Genomic DNA, 20,219 nt, shown 5'->3' with positions numbered 1-20,219 from the left:
GGACTTGATCTCTGGGGTCACAACAGCTCTAAATACTGTCTTTTTGCATGCAGATTAAAAGACAAATGCACAGCAGCAATCAAAGTATTATGAATAAGTTACATAAACCCCCAAAAGTGCCAACAGATTAGCGCTTGAGATTGAAGAAAAAATCCGTAACACAGCTTTATGGAATTCAAATACTGGCTTTCAAATGGCTTTTGTGACTGTAAGTATTTTGCTGTAAGTAGGTCCTTGATCTGGATGTTGGCAATATTAACAATAATTGGCAGGAGTTATGAAGGCAAATAATATGAACATCAGCTTTTAAATTAAATGCAGCCACAACACACCAGATAAGTATCATTTCTCTAATAAACTCGTTGACGTTAAGCTACTGCAGCATCCATGAGGATAGCAACAGATTCATTTAATCACCAGGATTCACCAGCTAACCAACAGAACAGGCTAGAAAAGGTCTGTGTTTTGGAAAAGAAAGAGCTTTGACAGTTTATTGCATTGGATTGGATGCCCAAGGTACAAACATTCGGATTAATGTTGGGGAAAGATGTATTGCAGTCACTGTGTGAGAAGGGCAGGAACAGGTGAGCTACAGCTGAGCACCTGGCACAGCAGCTTCACACCCTGGTGAGCTCCACTGCAAATGCATTACACCTCTGTGTTCTGGGGTACTCACTAGCCACTCCTATACTGTTCTTAAACTCTAGATTGTAAATCTGAACTACCACTACCCAGCTCCTTAACACTTTTGAACGTGATGATCTTGGAGGTGTTTTCCAGCCTCAGTGATTCTATGATTTTGTGCTATCTGCTTTATATCAGAGTAAATCTGGTGCACAGTGGGAGCCCTGGCTGCAGCTGAGCAGTGCTCTGGTACAGAGGCTGGCTTTCCTGGGCACCCTCAGCTGCTCTACAGCACTCAAGGAAGCAGCAGGGAAGCTCAGGCTGCCTGTCCTTGGATTGCTTCCACATGTTTTGGGTGTTTCAGTTCCCCCGCTCTGACTGAATTTCCCTTATCACATTCTTCAGTGGGACAGTTGGACACATTGCCCAAATCTCCAGGGCACACAGTGTAAAACGTAAAGTGCCTCATGCTAGGAACCAGGAGCCATTCTGAAAGCTCCAGTGAGCCCTCTCCTTTGGCTCCCTAGCACATTTATTTGGCAGAGGCCTCTGCCACACTATCAAGCAGCTGTAGAACAAAATACCAAGGGACCACTTCCGTCCTCAGTCCCCCCTGAAATATGTAAGTCTGTTAAAAAGGAGTCATACCAATGTCAGTATAATAATGCAAAGCTTTTAAAATGAGGCCTCATTACTGCAATACTTGTTTCCTGTGCATCCCCCGAGTCCATCTTCTTAAGTCTACTGCCTGGAACAAAGTATTTACTGCCAGCATTTCCCAGCCAAATGAGAAGTGGGAAAAGCTATCAGTTCTGTTTTGTCTGATGCATGGGCAACACAATTTAGAGCAATACTGAAGCTGGCAACATCAAATCCTCAACCAGGGCAATGTAGTGATGTCCCACTGCCTTTCCTAAGACTTAGTATCAGCTCCAAACAACACCTGCACATACAAAGCAGCTATATCTATCTTTCCCCAAAAGTATTAATTCCCTAGGACTCGTGCAGAAGAAACCACTTTGGCTTCAAAACAAAGAACCAGATATTTAATCTTTTCAGTGTGAGTAAATACACATAATGGGTAACTCACTTTTAAATCAATGTTAGTTTTGGACTTCAGTACAAGTTAACATTTTAAACAAACCGACTTTTAAGGACCTCTACAAAAGTCAATGAAGCATCAGCCACCTACAGAAGGAGGTGATGCATCTCTTAATGTTCATTTTTAGCTCCTTCTAGGATGATTTTAAACACTTTTTACAGTGCTTTCTCTGATCTTTTTTAAAAAGGACTCACAATATGCTTTTATAAAACCTTTGCTGGATTTAAGCTTAAAATTAACATTAACCTGTGGGATTGCGTGGGATATTGTCATGCCTGGTCAGGACTGAAGATCAATCTCTCAATGCCAACAGAATGCTGGTTTAACCATCAGGGGCTATTCAACACATGAAATGCAGCAATGCCATGCCCTGCTCACCTAAGTGCTCACATGTTGGCCCAGCCCAGCTCTGCACTGCAGCAGCAGCTGCATGGCTGATCTCTTCCAAGCCCTGCTTCCCAGTCCAGCCTGCACCTGTACCAAGGCAGGTGCGTTTCTTCTGGCAACAGAGGAATGGTGCTGCACCCTTCCAAAGGAGCATGTACAAGTGTCCCATAGACAGGCAGTGGCCTGTGTCATGTACAGATTAATTTCCAGAGCAGTTCTCAGCCAAGGTCAGCAGTTCTCCAATCTCTCCCCCTCTTTTCTGGCACTGTCCCAGCTGAAGGGAGCTTTGCCTCTGACCAGGACTCATCCCTAAATCCTGCTCCCATCCACTGCCTGCCCACTCTTGGGGACTGCCAGCTCACACCTCTGTGTGTGCAATGTGATTAGGAAAGAGAAACATGCACCTACTCTTGAAGAAGGAAAATGTGAGAGATGCACATCAAAGCCCTCAGTGCATCTTCAGTGCCTGTCAGGAGCACCTGTGGCTGCCCCATCCCTGGAAGTGTCCCAAGGTCAGGTTGCACAGGGTTTGGAGCAACCTGGGATTGGAATGACATGAGCTTTAAGGTCCCTTCCCACCCAAACCTTCTGAACTATCTCTTCCACTTTTGCCAAAGGTGTGCTCTCTGGGCACCTAAATACCTGCAAGCTTCTGCAGTCATAGTGCTAAAGATGTCCAGCTGCTGAGGGGAGAACTGAGGCCAGGGCTGGGGGTACTGCAGCCTCCAAGAGGGCTGCATACAGAGGCTGAGCTCCTTATTGTACTGAAAATGAGGAGCAGTTGTGGAAATTTCCAGGTTGCAGAGGAGCTACGCTGGGTGGCTGGGATAAAGCTGGAAGCACATACATAGAACAAGATTAAAAATGACAACATAAGTGAGAAAGGAGAAAGAGAAGGAAGAGCTGAGAGAGCAGTCGTTGAGAAGGAAGGAATATTCTTAAATAGAGAGAAAGGATGACAAGGAAAGGAATAAGAAAGCAACTCATACACAGGAACAGCTAGGAATGAGTTTCAGCTCACCAACAACCTCTGCAGGCTGTGTTACCCCAGATGCAGCACATATTGTGAATTTGGGGTAAAAAAGGAACAGTCACCACTTAATCCTATTCCCTCTCCTCATATGTGGTGCAAGGCTGTGGATGAAAATAGTTTCAGTACATCAGCAAGACTGCCAAATCTACACAGCACTGGCAGCTGATACATTCACATAAAGGGGAGCAGAGTATCTGTCTGGACAGATGCATGGGCAGAGAATCAGACTGTAAATCAGTTTTATCCTGCCAGATGTTATACGGGGTGCTGGAAGCTCTACCAAACTGATCATGTATTAATTAATGTCAAGGAAGGAAACAGAAACAAAAAGCAAAGTACCTGGGGTTTATTTTCCCCTCCTAAAATACACAGTGCCTCCTACTGAAACTGATTTCCATGAACTATTCAATCTACTCAGTCCTGAGTGAAATTACTCTGAGAAGCAGCTAAGAGGTTTTCCTGCCCTGGAGCTAATGATATCTCTCAGTTATTTTCCATATGCTGCATGCAACTAAAACTAAAGTTTTGGGCAGTTATTTTCCACAGACAGGAGAAGGGCTCACTCCCATGTTCTAATGTATACAGCTGGAGTACCTTGAGTTTCCTGCACTTTCTACATGTCATGAGGAATGCCTCAATACTAACAAAACCCCACGAAACGACCAAAACTGCATTTCTAAATCATCACTTCAGAAGAGGCTTTCCCAGCACCACTTACTGTGCTCTGTAGTCAGTCTGTGAAACAGGAGAGAAAATGTAAATGTTTTGCTCAGAATCTCCCAAAGAACAAATAACAGCGTAAACACCATCACACAGACATCTCACTTTGAGTGCCTTTGAATTTCCAGATCAGCCATTGGTAGGGACAGGCACTGGATCATCAGTGCTCAGCTGCCAGCTAATGACAGCTGTTTTGTGCTGATTTCCATCTCCTCAGCTGGCAAAGGCAAGCAAATCTGTATTATCATATTATAAGGATTGAATTTCAAGTGAGCAGTTAATCTACCAGTAGCAATTCCACAGAACAAAAAACCCTAACCAAAACACTAGCACACACTAAGTTTTGCTGTCCTTACTCAGGATATGAATACAGCAAGAGAAGAGATGAAAGACAAAGACAGGGGGTTGTCCCCTGCTTCCTTCTACTATTTCCTTTAAGTTTCTAACTCAAATTAAAACCCAGATTGCCTTTGCCTTCCAATTTTAATACAGAGTAGCTAATCATGGTTAGTCAAATCAAGGAGTCTGCATATATCTCTCTCTCATACTTTGTACAGAAAATATACCCCAAAGTAATATTTTCTTTTCATTTCCATGGAAGTGGTGCCTCAGTGAGGACTACAGAGTGGAGTCCCAATCAAAAAGTGCTTGCAGCTTCTTCCTTATATCCCTTAACCTTGAGAAGCAAACGCTAGAGGAAAAAACTAAATCCTCCTTTCCTTTGTCAGCCAGCCTGACTGTGGCTCACAGACGTCACAGGGAGCCTGTGCACTCCTGAATGCTAAATAATCTCCTAGGCTACATACTTTCTCTCAGTGGAGCTTAGAAAGAGATCTCACTTTGAGCAGGGCCATGTTGGCATGGCAACCGGAGAAAAAAGGAATCAGCAAGCCTGGAGGAGACTTTGTGTGACTCTCATTTTTGCGAGAGATGTGATGGTACCTACCTCCTCTCCACCAAAAGTTCAACCCGTGCCCAGTGGGTGAGGAAGGGCTGATGTCTGCCCTGCGTGCTGGCAGGACCTGGGGACGCCTTGTCCTGGGCTGGAAAGTTCATCAGCCTAACAGCTGAGCTTCCACAATGGAAAACAGGAGGGAGGGATTTGTGAAGTGTGGGCTGAGCAGGTTAATGACTGCCCTCGTGACACAGGGCAAGGGAGCTGGACGTGAGGCCAGCAGTGCTCACCAGCACATCCCCTGCTGTCACCTAAGAACCTGCTGCTTCCTTCCCAAGGTGACTTTGGAGAAGATGCCATTTCAGCTCTGCCCAAAACAAGAGTAGCTGTGTGCCTGCAAAACAAGGCTCTGTTGTTTAGCAATGAACTTTCTTCCAAATCCTTCTGTCCTCAGACCAAAACTGGAATGAAAGATTACATGCTGGCACAGTTCCTAGCAATACCAGCCTGAGCTGCTCAGTGCCAAATATTGCCCAGTGTTTCTGCATGTCCTTCATGATGCCATCAGGGTGATGGAGACCACGATAGGCCCTTTAAACAAAACAGTAATGAGCCTTTGAAGCATCCCATCTCTACTCTCTACCTCTCTCAAGGGCAGAGCTGAGCCCAGCCCAGAGGGCAGAAGCTGTGGGGAGGTGGCACACAGTCCTGCACAGTCCATGGCTCTGCACAGACCTTCTGGCTCACCTGGGGTAGCTCTCTCCACCCTTGTGCCTTTTCTCCTGGCTTTTACAAGTCCTGTCTACTTTATGTAATTCATAAATGCAAAAGCTGTCTCTTACCACACACTTTATAAACTGAAGAAGACTCCAGCAGAACAGGCCACAAATTGGAATGTCTTCTGGGCACAACTGCCCCACCAGTCACACAGCTAATGCCACAGCTGGATGGTCAAGATCTGACCAACAGAGACAGGGAAGTTGCATTTACAGCCCTCATTAGAACAGGTACTTCAACATGGATAGTGGGGAGGGAGGGCAGAGGCAAACAAAAAGCAGAGACAAGGCAAAAATGAAACTCCCGGAATGCCTTCAGTATCTGACATTTTCAGCAGCAATAACTCTCCTGGCCACAGCAGTCCCCCAGGAAAGGCTGCAGATGTTCATAAAAGGCACCTTTGACAAACAGAGCTCATGGCAGACAGTCTAAGGTGTGGCTGGAACGTGTTATGAAAGATGCTTCTTCCACATCCCAGCCTTGCTGTTCCTTGTTACATCTCTGAGGTTATAGATTATGTTTTCTGGGAGCACTGACAGCATCAAGTGTGTGCTGGTTGCCAAGCCAACACGCTCACAGGCACTCTGCTCTCACTTCTTAAGGAAGCACAGCTGCTTTTGCAATGCCTGTATTGTAACAAGGAAACACCAAAGTGAATTGAAAGAGCAACAGGGAGCCCAAAGGAAAGGGCTGGTGGATGCCTTCCCTTGGCCAAATGCAGCACTGATGCAGTTTGATGCAGCAGCTGGCTCTGATGGAGTTACTGCACCTGGTTCGAGATACAGTTTTCAAAAGCAAGACTGAACCACACACTCCCAGAGGAGCTTAGGGTTAAAAAAGCCTGATGGCTGATGTTCTCTACATGGCTGACTCCCAGCCATGGGAACCAGCAGCACCTGCACACCAGGCTATCTCACCCTGCACCCTTTCAGACAGTAATTTCTGCATTCTCCCCACAACTGTGCCAGACCCTCCAGTTCCTACCAAGACATGTCAATCACTGACTGATTTCTGAAGCCCTTAGAGGAGGTGGGAGGGCAGAACCAGCCCCTTAGAGAGGTTATGACTGGACAAAAAACAATGTCTTAATGGATTGACTGATAGGGCCAGCCACAGAAAAACCCACAGAGACTGGGAGTTATTGAATAATTTAGAGTCAGAGAGAAGATAGCTGTGGGTAGGGAATGTAAAAAGATGGAATTTCTGTGCCCTTATTCCTTTATAGCAAGGTTAACAGAGAATAGTAAAACCCCCATCATTTTCTACAAGTTCCCCAGAAGAGTTCTGCAGTCCCCCACCCACACAGACTATGAAAATGTCTATAATATTACAGTAATGTGTCCCAAAAAATGACACTTGTATTACACTTAACACAGAGAAGTTTCAGATGCCTATGGTATGTTTGCCTGTATCTAAATTCGCAGAGATGACAGTGTACAGTAATTACTGTCACAGTTCCTGGACAAGGGGAGGGAGATCAAAATGCCTAATTAACAGCTTCTCTCCCATGGGATCTATCAATGACACAGTAAGATACCTTCTTCCAGCTCTGTAAGATAAATAACAGAAATGGGACAAACCCAGCAGTCACATTCAGCTCTGAATGTCATTGATTTTACATCCTTCTGTGCATTTTGTCTGCATTGCTCAAGACACGCCGCTTGCTGAAAATGCACATCTGACAGCAAGGCTGGGAGGCTCTTTGGGAAACAGGCACTCAGGAGCTTATCAGGGGGGCTTACAGCTCCACAAGGACTTGGGCAACAGCAGGACAGCCAGTGCAAACAGCCAAATGAAAAGGAAATCTCTGACAAAAGCAGTCCTGTTGAAAAGAACAAAAATGCCTCCATACAAAGAAGGCCTGTTTGTATGTCTGCTGCCAGTGCCTTCAGAATATTACCACTTGTATGGCAAGAGAGAGAGGAAGGAAAAGGAAATTAAATGTGATGTCACTAGAGGAGGGAACAAACCACTAGCACACCACGGGAGCAGGCTATGACTCCCAGTGCATTTCAGCCTGGAAAGGCTGTTGCATTTGGTGACTCCAAATACAGCGCTGCCATTCTGCTCCAGGACTAGTCCAGAGGGGCTGAGGGCCCTCAGCCTGCACAAAGTAGCACTATGGTGATTTTCTAACCACCATGGTAATTTCCTAACAGTGCTGTGCTGATGTGGGCTGTGAACAAGATCCTCTTTACCTGGAGACCGGCTACTACATGGAAGAGGATGGGATACAGACTGTTTCCCTGACACACAGCAGGAGGCTGAAATGAGCACAATTCCAGCCTTCAACATGTTTTTGGGGTTTTTTTTTTGCATTACCTAAACAGACTGCTCAAGCACTACCTGCTATAACAGGGCAATCTTTCAGGTTTGCATTCCCTGCACTTTATATAAAACTTTATATTTGTTTAAAAGAGTAGATGGAATAAGTCTGTTCCAGATACCTATTTAGTCCAGCTTTACAAAGCCTGAAACAAAGGGCTGAATTAAGATAAATTACACTCCAAGTTGTAACGTGGTTTTTCCCTCCACAGTTTTCTCTTCAGTTGCTTCCTGCTGTCTGAATCCTCTCCTTTCTGGGGTAGTATATGCCATCACACAAAACCTGGTTTGTCTCTGGATAAAACTGGACCTTTTTCTATTGTCTTTAGCTTATATTAAAATTTCCTTTTTCCCCTGCCTCTTCCCATCCCTGCTTTGCTCCCTCGTAGCTTCTACCTCACCAGCTCTCCTGCTGCTGAGTCTGCTTCCCCACATTGCTCAGCCCTTACCTCTCCCTCAGACCAATACTGCCACCTCTGCACTCTTCTTCACAGGTCTCTCATGGACCTGCCATGGGCTGCCTCTCACCCACTTCCTTGTGACCCTAGAGCCAAAAGTGCCCAGCCTGCAGTGGGATTGCTGTGCCATGTCAGGGAACTTGCTACAGCTTACCACAGTCCCTTTGCATCCCACACGGTTTGGGTTCCCTGCCAATTAATGAGGGGCTATATTTTGTCAGTCTGGTATGACATGTTACTGTCCTTAACACTGTCTGACACCAGGACACAGACACTGTCCTGAGGCTCTGGTAATAGGATTTCAGGAAATGCTTTCCCTGCATCTGTCAAAAAAATAATTCATCAAATAACAGCGTGGGTAATCCAAACCCCCTCCACTGACAAATCTGAATTTGGCATATAATGAAGAAAGCACTTAATCAGTTGAGTCACTGTATATAAAAACATATTGTAGAAGATGCTTCACAATGTTCACCCTTATTATCCCTAATAATATAAATTTGACTGGTTAGTTACTGCGTTACTGAAAAAACAGATGCATTTTAAGTGCAAAAAGCCAAACCTTTGTAGCTTGATGTTCTTGCAATTCAAATAAAATGGATTATATCGAACTGCTGGTTCCCACAGAATGCTGCAGCATATCTGTAGTCCTCACAGCTTCCTCCCAGTTAGCTGACCACAACTTTCCAGTGAGCAAAGAAAAGGCTGCCACTCCCGTGTTTCATTGCAAGTCAGGCACATCCTGTGCTCTACCACTGGGTCCAGTCCAAAGCTTTCCTTGTCAGCCCACTTCAGAGTGAGTTTCTGAGGATTCCTATCGTAAAAATGCAGCAGAGACCCTGGCTCAGGGAAGAAATTATGATGTCTGGCTCAAGATCAGAAGGCTGAAGGATCTGCTTTATTAAAACTATACTATATTACATTAATGTACTATTTAAAGAGAGACTATCCTATTCTACATACTTACTTCTTACTCACCTATCTGACTCAAACCTGTGACTCTCTGCTGAGAGCCCGAGCCACAGCTGGATCCATTGGTCACTGAACCCAAACACCCTTCACCAGAATCCAGCCCAGCAATCACTGCAGGTAAACAATCTCCACACCACATTCCACATGGGGAAAGCAAAGGAGCAGAGATAAAGATTGTTTTCTCTTCTTCTCTCTGTGCTTCTCCTGAGACACAGAATTCTGTCTCTCTGTCCAGAGAATCTGAATGTCACAGATTACATTATCATGTCCCTTTGCATCACTCATTTCACACATCATGGAAATGTTTGGCTTGACAAAACCTACAGGTCTCATTCTCCATTCTTAATAATTCCATGGTTTTCACCAAGATGCTCAGTGTGCAAGTGAGAAGGGACATGGACAGGCATGAAGCAGGGAGAACACAGGGAAACTCAGTGGTCTCAGGCTGTGGGATGCTGCAGACTGAGCCAAAGGCAAGGTGCCTTCAGGAGCACCTCCAGAACAGCATGGGATTTGTGTCTGGCAGAAGCACAGGCAGCTGGTCTGCCATTATTAAATACCTATTATTAGTAAATATTTAGAATAGAGACTCAACAATGTAAAGGCCTTGTCAAGCCTCTAAAGGGGGGAAATAAAGCCTCAGGTTTTATCTTTTATATTTTTCAGATTCTGTGCTGCTTTAGTGTGTACTTCTGAGCTTCCTGTGAGGGGATGGTGAGTAGGGAGACAAAACAATTCCTTCTCCAGCTGGGGACCAAGGACAAATAATCCAAATCTCAGGCCTGAGAGCATAAACCATGAGGACTGAAGAGAGAAAAACAAGAAGGGTGGGACTTCATAACCTAAAGCTGTAATTAGACAATTAATTCCAATATGCAAATGAAGCAGAACTTATAAAAGTGAGAGACCCTGTGATCAGTTGTCCATTTTGTGACCATTTTGGCTCATCTTGGGTGCAGCCCTGGCTGGGCTCTTGTGCTGCCCAAGGTGTACCCATTGAGGCCTTTTAATAAATCCCTACCTTATTCTTTAACTCCATTTAGCCTCTGTTCTAGGTCAGCATTCACAAAGCATCAGGCCAATTACATATACACATTTATATCCACAAAATGCATACAAAAAGAAATAGGTGCTTTACCACCCACACTTATATCACACCCCTAATAGCTTCCTGTGGGCTATTCCAAAAAAAACAGGGCTGTTCTCCTGCACATATCTGCCCTGGCTTGGGTGGCTGCTGGATCAGGCCCTGAGGCTGCCCTGCACACAGCTCTGTGCACTCCCATGTTCCTATCGGTCCCTTTGAAAGGAGGGCATTGATGTGTCTCCATCATGCAGCCATTACCAGCACGATGCTGAGACAGATCAATCAAAGGCAATACAACAGCCAGATTCAGAGGATTCCAAAAATTGAGGTCAGACTTAGTAGCTCTTAGACACTGAGAGAGATATATATACAAAAAGGCAAATTTAACTGTGCAAATCTAAAAATGTCACTTGTAGTGATAGACTGGATGTGTTTCAGGAAGAACTGTCACTTCCTCCCCCACTACCATCCCTTGCCTCTGCATCACTGCGGGCATAAGGTGTCTTTGTCCTGGTGGCCTTATTCTAACTTTTCCCTTGACACACAGCTCTCTGATTTTACAGCACAAGCCCTGTCAATGGGTGTCCTGCTGCTTTGCTATGCCTTGAAGAGTCAACTGCCCTGCTACAGAACACCTCTCCCTAGGAGAGGACCATTTTGTGGCTAAATCCCAGCCCTGGGTCAGTCAGATGCAGCAGCTCTTCCTTAAGAGAAATACCTCAAAATGCACCAGGGACTGGGTGATGGACAGCTGCCTGGGCAATCTCTTTAAACTAGTGTTCTGCTGTGCATAAGGTTGTGGCAGTTCCTGGGGATTTACAGACTCCAACATGAAGGCTGAGAAGCCAAAGATTTGACTAGGTTACAGTGCTGGATTTGCACCAGAGAAAACAAAATCCCTGTAAATCTACTCAAACCCACAGCCTGGCTAATTATCTCCATCAACCGTGGCTTCCAGTGCACTTCTCCTCAGATGTTTGGAGTCAGTAAGCTACTACAAATGATTAAATGATTCATATTATTGATAATGTGGCATTTAAAACCCCCACCTGATGCAATACCCTTTGCTGAAGTTAAAATTTGCAAGCAGACAAACACAGCAAAGACAACTAAATTTTGTTGCAAATAACAATCCTGATTTTAAGATCAAATTCTGAATTGAACATCAAAAATCTAGAAGACCTTCCCCACATTGCATTTAGCACATCCAACTAGTAAATGTAAGTTTGAAGTGGCAAAGCACACTCTGGTCCCTTTCTATCACTACAGTAGATTGCTAACTGGTTTGTCCTTCAAAAAGAGAAAAAAAATACTGAAAGAAAAGTATCCTACGAAGGTTTACATCGCCCTGATTAAATGTGAGCTTAGCCAGTGCCTCAGTGTACAGTGCACAGGTTCCCAGAGAGCCAGGAATTCAGGCATGAAGATAAGCAGTTCTAGGGACTTCTCCAGTGCTCAAGGACAAAGATGTCACAAGATAAGTTGTATTAAGACTCCCTAACAAAAGCTGTACATATTGACAGTAAGTCTCCACACCAGAGATCTTAGAGTTTGACAGTGAGAAAACTGCAGTGAAGGAGGAAATGAGGCCACAAAGTGGTGACTGAAGCAAGCTTCACCTGGATGAAGAGTAATCTTCTTCCCTCAGCAAATGTGTGTCCTCAGCACTACTGCATGCCCAAGAATATACTTCCTCATTTTGTCTTGTTCTGCTTTTAACCACTTGCCTCAAAAAGCAACATGAAAAGGCATTACTATAATGCCTGCTGATGGCCAGCAGTGGTTTTCTTCCTCCTGTCACCCATTAGCTGCAAACTCAAATGTTTGGATTTCTCTCTGACCAGCCCTTAGAACCTGAGCTTGAGAGAGCCTGAGAAAAGCATTTCTCTCCTCTCTTTCTAAGGAGAGGAAATTCCTTTTGATCCTGTAAAGTTATCCCCACTTTTGCATATGTATGGGGGGACTTATCCAACATGGGGTGAAAAGATGAGAAATGCATTCAGTCTCTATTTGCTGGCTAAACATGGACTAAAGACCTCGTTAGCATCTCCACAGTCATCAATACTGTGTTCACCTGAATGCTCACATGAGATTTCTTTTACCTTAGCCAAAATTTGAAAGCCAATTTGTAAGAAGAGACTTAAAATATAAACATATTTACTTTTAGCAGATATTTCCATTTCTAGCACAATTGCTTATGAAATGACTGTATGGTCCAGGAGCCTTAAAATTCTCCAGCCTCTGAGAAATTATGGATAGCATCTCCAAATGCTGTCAACAGCCAAAAAAAAACATTGCTAGAAAGATCTCTTTAGCATGCATGAATGGATGCATCAAGGGCAGTTGTGTCTATACAAGAGAAATTCTTCTTGCACTGTGCTTTTGGGGTTTGGAGTGGGAACTCTGCACAAAGATAATTAGCATTTACTTCTAAAACAGGAAACTTGCTTTGCATAGTTCATTCTGACACAGTCACACTCTTTTTTTTTTTTTCCCCTACAAATAACGAGCTGAATTCTGAAAACCTTACATCGTTTACAAATAGACTAAGTCCCAGTGAGCATCCAGTGAAATATTGCAAGGATGGGCAAGGATGAATAAATGCTGATAGTGAATTGTGGTGCTCCCAGCCAGAATGAGCAATGCATTATTTTGCAAACAGTACATGATTTCAAGAAGGTCTTGCTACTTGTGAGCAATAATAGGAGAATCCATCCTTCCTACACACACAAATGCACGAGCCAGCCATGCACAACAGTTGGGCAGTTTCCTACTCCCTGGTAGCACAGAGGACCTGGGCAGCTGCTCTGTACCAGTCTGTTGCCACATTCCTTGATAAGTGACCTTGTCTCATTTACAAAGAAGGTCTTTCCTGAAGCCTTCTCAGAGCCCTGCCCAGAATTCCAAGTACGTATCATCTGTGTAAGCTTGGGTGAAGATGCAGCCCTTGCAGTGAAGAGCTAGTGCCCTTCCAAAGCACATACACCCTCGTGTCAGCTCCCCCATGGCATGTTTGACTCCAGCTAACATCTCCTCTTGGAGAAATACCCAGGGGTCTGCATGGAGGTGCATTACCTGCAGTCTCCCTGCTCCCTGATGACAGCTCTCCGTTGATCCCGTTCTCTTTGGTCTGAGCATACGTCCCTGGCTGCTCGTGGCTGCCCAGCCTCAGCTCCTCATCCTCTCGGTATGGAAATCCATTGGCACTTCTGACCAGTCCAGCGCTTGCGCCACCCTGATCCTTAATTTCAGGTGAATGTGGGTGTGAAGAAGCTTCTGTCAGCTGACCTGAAGCCCAGTGTGGTGCCTTGGCTTCGTCTTTCCTATCCTCAGCCATGGCTCCTTGCCTTCACCGCGTGGCCTGTAACGACATGAGCAGGAGAGATCAGCTCCAGGAGCGTGCCTGTCAGCACAAGCATGTCACCAGCAATGTTCTGGTAAATTCAAGTCCAGCAGAAGAAAGAAGTATCTCTGTGTGTTTGTCCTAGCCATGAGCGAACTGATTTAAATCCAAAAGAAACCACCAACAGTAAAACTTATGGGTCAAGTCCTCCCTGACTCTCACGTGCCTTGCAATTATTAGCACCATTTTCTTGATGGCTGCCCAATAACTAATCTGATTTTAACACATTAATTACAGTTAAAATATCAACCCAATTAACAAGAAGTGAATCTGTCATCACAGTGCCATGACCCTGTGAGAACCCCAGCCTTGCTCTGGGGTCCCACGTGGTGGTGAAATTCCTCCTCCAACCCGTGCTTCCAAAGAAAAACTGCGCAGGCTCTTGCTGTTGGGTCTCAAGGCAGTTTATTGTGAGTTATCTAAAATATTTTCTTCTCAGGCTGCGGCTGTTTGGTCAGCAGCCCAGACAGAGGCACACACACACTGACATCCTCTCTGTCTGCTGTCTTCTTCTTCTCTCCCCGCCCAGGGCTGCTGCTAGCTTTTATATGATATATTACATATTACATGTTTATAGTTTTCCCCCAATACCTACTACCTATATTACAAAGTGCTTTTCTACTCTAAACCAATCTGTGAGTGCCAACATCACCAAGAACATGGAGGCAAGGAAAAAGAAGAAGGAAGAACAGGATCAGCCCACTTTCCTCCATCTTAGAACTTCTGACCCCCATGTACAAAGTAAAAACCCCCCTGTACAAGTGTTAAAACCCCCCTGTACAATACTAAAAAAATTTCCCCTCTACTTTGTAATTACTTTTACTATAATATCTAACCTTTTGTGACTGCTTGTTCCACCTCCAAAGTTGGTAACTCATTCCATGGCTCAAACTCAAAATCACAGCTGTTTCCAGCTGTCTGCCAGGGTCTAAAATGCTTCTGACCAAGGCCTGGAACCGCTAAAAATGTCTGAGAGACATTTTGAGTTCCCACACGACCCGTTCCCAGGGCAAAGAAGGAAGAATGCCACAATACAATACAATACAAGTGAAGCTGCTGCTACACGGAGGGAGTGCTTGTCAGGCACAGAAGCACAAGGTGATGTGGCCTCTCCAGCACATGAAATCTGCTACTTGTCATGACAGAAGCCAAGTCTGGGAATGTGCACTGGGTTCCTCAACATCCACACTGTTTGACCCCAGTTAAATCCCCTCTTACTTGCTGTCACGTGAACATTCACACACATTTGTACAACCCTTTTGTCCAGAACAATCTGTGGGGAACAGTTTGTTTCTCACACAAGCATTTACATTCTCTTTTGACTATGAGTATTTGTACAGAAATAAAACGAATTGTTATTTGCTACTTCACACATATTTCCCTCCTGTTAGTTAGATCTTATTAGTCCAAGCCAAGGAAAGAAGCCACTGCATAAGCTATAGCACTTGGCTATTCCTCACAGATAAATGCAGGAGGAGCTCCTCAGTATGTAAACATAGGAAGGCAATAAATCATAATCATATTTTGATGATACAGTAGCCTCTGGAGAGGAGAAGGCAACCTGCCCTGAGAGTTAGCTACTTCAAAGTGGAAACCAGCAGGCCTTTTCCACAAGCACTTGCCACCTCCTTTTTTCCCTGGGAGAAGAAAACATAAAAGCAGTGAGCTGAATTCAGTCAACCAACCACATATCACAGAACCTGAGCAGACTAGAAAAAGCAGCACAAACTACATAGTGCATGTATTCTGCAGACATTTAACAAAACACAATCCAGAGAAAGAAACTACTCCCCATAATGTCAGGTCAGTTTGAAGAAAACCTCTAAACATGAGAAAAGGCTATTTGCCAGATAATCATTCATAATTGATAATGTGACCTCTTTCTGATCAGACATTATAATTTATTAATAACAGCTTTCAGAGCTGCTGCAGATTTTTTAAAAATCATGGTGAATCACAAAATTAGATTTCATTCACAATATGTGACTCAAACTGGAGTTCCATATCAAAAAAGGACTAATAACTCTTCTGCCTCATGGTGAAGTCATGTTGTTTTACAAAGTGCTCTGCCCGCTCCCACCTGACCCAGCATCATTCCCTGGAGGTAAGTAACTGCATAAAGACTGAAGGAGTTGGTGAAACTTGCAGCCCAGGTTTTACTTTGAGCTGTACTGAAAATGAGGGATGAGCCTCAGTCATCCACAGGTAGGAAAAAAGCAAACACACTCCACATCCCTTTGCTTTCCTCACTTCAGCTACCCTAGTGGGAGGAGACTCAACAGGGAGACATCCTGCAGGTACAGAGCTTTAAAGCAGCCATCTCACATCATACCAGCCCAAGATGGGCAAAAACCCCTCCTACAAACAAAAAATTTATACCTCTGCCTCTAGATCTGTTTACTGCATGATTCTAGAGAACATTTTCTCACCAGAGCCTTTCCAAAACATACTGCCATGGGCCAGATGTCTCCCTTTTTAGAGCAATGAGTAGCACACATTCAAAGCCACCAACATTTGGGATATGAGGACAGAACAAATCTTGTTCTGAGGGGAAAAAAAGGAGGCAATACTCATTTATGTCCCTTGGGAATTCTCAGGAAAAAAACACAAAAAACCCCAGAAAAACAACCAAAGAAAAAGCCCAAGCCCTAACTCAAGGTTTCCCTCACCAACCCAGTGTGCTTTGAAGCTGAGTGCAAGACCCAAGCACAGGATGAACCTGCCCACCAGTGGCACCAGTTCAGCCCCTGGGTCACCCATGAGAGGAGCCTAAAGCCACAGCAGGACATGGGAGGGTTATGAAAAGCCAAGTGTAGGGAATGTGGCTCTGAAAATCACTGGGACAAATGTAATGGTTCTATTCCAGCACCACAGTTTGGTAGCTATTATCCCTGAAGTATCCTTCCTGGTTCCAGGCAGACACTCCCTGCTTCACTTGAAGCTCTTGAGGAAGGATATTCACATCCTCACAATGGACTGTCACAGAAGTCCCCAGTGAAAATAACAAAAGTGCTTTTATCTTTAAAAATAAATACCGTGGGCAGACTTCAATGCGAGCTGCGTGTATCTGGAGGCAGAATTTGGCTCGGTATTTATAAAAGATGGTTACAGAGTAAAGCATGGATGAATTCATTCTTGCCTCTCTGTTATTCATCAAGTGCTCTCAGGGTTTATAATGGTAGGAGAGAAACAGCGAGTGAGTCACACAATGCATCTTTGTACTCAGCAATTTAGCAATGACTATCTGCTGTGTGCTGTGATTCATCCACAGCTTGGGTTAAAATCCAGAATACACAGGTGTGCTTTGCACCATCAAGTGAGCTGTTTTTCTTTCATTTAATTAGCATAGAATGGAATTAAATTAATCAGGGAAGGTAAATATTGACAGAAATACTAAAGTGGCCAGACAATATAGTAGGATTTAAATAGTGATAGCTACATAACAAGAAAAAAACCAGAATAATTTGGACAACTTAGGGAAACACTGTATTTCAGGGAAGCAAACAGTCCTTCTTTTTACCATGAGTTTCTTATTCTTTGCATAAACTGTAATGAAGGCTTTCAAAAAGATATAGATAAGAAGGCACAGCCAGTCCTCTGAAATGTCATGTTGCTTTGGTTAAAATTGATTTGGACCTTTATGAGCCTTTCTTTGCTAACCATTACAGCAGAACTGCTTTATTAGGGAGGACACAGGAGCAATCTTACAGCAAGTTCTCACTCTTTGTCTAAGGTTAGTGGTAGTGAGGAGGTGGCCAAGGAGGGGCTTGAGCACAGCAGAAAGGACAGTGGAGCTCACAGACAGCACCAGCCTTGGCTGCACCAACCCACCAGCCCAGCCCCTTACTCCAAAGCCATTCTGGCCCACACCACACCTACAAGCCACGGGGCAGGCTGTGGTAGCCACACAGCACAGTAACACTCCTCCCCTGGGATGTTCTTCACCTTGAAGTCTGATCAAGGCTACCCATGCAAATCCCAGTGTAGGACTGGGGTGGGAAAGGTCCCCTCCTTCCAGAGGGATCATGTGGGTGCTGCTGAGCACCACAGATCTCATCTCACACCCGTGAGCCATGCACAGCCCTCCCAAAAAGGCTTTCCTTGTCCATGAAGGACATGAAGGACACTACTGAGCCACTGCTTGTCTGGAGAGATCGTGCTCCACTGGCAGCAGCAGTGATGCAGCAGGGAAGAGATCCTTCAGAGACATTAAGTTCATGTTGTTTTAACTCGGGCAGTGCACCGAGGGGACAACATTATGGATCTGAACTGGACATCTTGTCTTCTGAACTAGCAACCTGGAGGAGAAATTATGATAAAAATGAAGCCTCCCAGCTTTTTCAGCCACTTGGGAACTGTACAGAGACAGAAAATACTTAAACACAGAGGGACAAGTCTCGTGGGGGATATGTGGCCTGACTCTGCAGTTATCTCCTCCTTTTGCAGGCACTCTACACATATTTATTAATCCATATGCTCTTCCATGTGACACCAGCTCTTGCTGCCATGGCTGGCTTGAACCAAGCCTGAATGCTTTGAACTCTGTGCACAGCAAATCACCCACAGTAATACAGCATGAGGCCATGATATGCAAAACCCAAGATAATGCTGATTTAAATTTCCTGTCCTGCTAGCTGTCCAGAATCATCTTAGTGTTATATTAACGCTGCCTTTGCATATAAATGGATGGATTTTCTACAAACTTTTTACTTTTTAAGACAAGAGAATTAGGCCAATACTAAAGACTTTTGCAAATAGACTTCCCTCCTATTTCAAGCCATTTTTTTCCTGCTTTTGTATCTGTGAGTCCATTCAGAGAGAAATGAGGATATTTAATTTCAGGGAAGCTAATTCATCAACTAAGAGAAACAGCTACCTGGATACATGGAGGAAGACCTACAATTCCAGTTCAGGCAAAAATTATCACTGGAGTTTCCTGGAAGGAGAGACAATACACTCTTTAAAGAACAGAAAAGCAAACCCTGGCAGGGTGTATGCCCAGATCCTGAGCACAGTGGGAAGTGGTTCCAGGACCAAATCCTGGTTCCCAGAGGGGAGGGCAGTTTTGACTCAGATTCACCAGAGTCAGTTGCCCTGAGTTGCAGCTGCTTCCAAGTCCAGAGCCAGAAGAGGGAGGGGATTGCTCCACAGATGCAGGCTCGAGAGCACAGATATGGCTAATCACCTCAGGTATCCAGGGCTTCCAAAACTCTACTAGACTGCCTAGAAGAGATTGTTTAAAGATATTTAAGAAATTCAGAGAATTTCTTTCAGAGAAAAGAAATTAATGAGGTGACATGTTCGCAATTTTTTGTAGAAAGAAGAGCACCAAGAATTAAAGAAGAAATTAGGATATCTTCAAAATGAGTTACACTATACACAAACAAGGTGCAATCAAACTTACACTGGTAAATAAAACACCAAAAGAAATTTCATGACCACACACCAACTGTCCAACAGGAATGATGGATCTAAATATTAAATACGAGGCACAGTGATTTAAAAGGTCCCAATGGAATTTTCCAGTAAATTTAACTTACTAACAACTTACATCTAGAAGAGCCAAAGAAAGCAGGGAGGTATCAGGAGGCTGGAATAGAAACAAGAAGCAGAAGGTGGGAAATTTAGATGGATAAGTTCCAATAACCTCCTGCCACCATCAAAAGCTCAGGCTGTAGTATACAGTCCACAAACCTTACCAACACGGTTGTCTTCATGTACTCTCCACATACTCACAAAACAAAAAGGCCAATTTTGGATGCCATTTCACTCCTGCATTTCAGCTAGCATACATCTCTGAAATTAATGTGATTATTTTCAGATGTGAGTGGTGTGCTTCACACTGCTCAAACAGAATGACAGAACACAGCAGGGATAGGGAGAAGGTCTCATGGTGTCTGATGGGAATCATGTCAGCTTCCTAAGAGGAACACACAGTCATGGTCCAGAAGCCACAAAAACATTAACCAAAGGCACATTTGATGCTAAATGCCAAAGTGCTGTAATTGCAGAAATATGTAATATTATTAGAGAGAATTATACATTCTCTCCATGGGACCCACTTTACATCTCTAGCTGAATAAACGATGAACAAATTTCTCTGGTATTTTAGAACAAATATGATTTATTCCTTCCTTGTCCACTGCTTGAATTATTAGGTTTCAGCTAGATCCCTCTTTCTCAAGAACAGGAGCAAGACACCACCTGTATCCCTTAAAAATGCAGGCAGTGTTCATCTCCTCACACTTGTACTAGCATTTAGTGGGTTTTATAGGCTTTTCCATTTCCACACTGCAAACAGTTATAGCCACATATTCTCTGTAGATAATCCTTTTGATTGTACCTTGGATTACAAAACAGATGAAAATAAAGAATGATGCCTGCACCAGAGGCTGAACAAAGGAAGCTTATTGTGGGAAGATGAAGAAAACGAGAA

At 44.2% G+C, this 20,219-nt stretch overlaps 1 protein-coding gene across 50 annotated transcripts in view; it reads right to left on the bottom strand.

The window, feature by feature from the left end:
* MAP2 (microtubule associated protein 2) overlaps positions 1–20,219 on the bottom strand; it is a 233,749-nt gene that overhangs the window by 59,698 nt on the left and 153,832 nt on the right. For all 50 annotated transcript variants that reach the window (XM_085585422.1, XM_085585413.1, XM_085585424.1 and 47 more), the window contains one exon: positions 13,456–13,741. In XM_085585422.1, the coding sequence (XP_085441548.1) occupies positions 13,456–13,717 (262 nt within the window). In that variant the 5' untranslated portion in view covers positions 13,718–13,741. The remainder of the gene's footprint in view (positions 1–13,455; positions 13,742–20,219) is intronic.

Source organism: Lonchura striata, chromosome 7 (genome assembly GCF_050655825.1).
Source record: "Lonchura striata isolate lonStrDom1 chromosome 7, ASM5065582v1, whole genome shotgun sequence".
Classification (NCBI taxonomy): Eukaryota; Metazoa; Chordata; class Aves; order Passeriformes; family Estrildidae; genus Lonchura; species Lonchura striata.
Note: the sequence above shows the minus strand (reverse complement) of the source record. Positions and strands in the feature narration are given on the sequence as shown.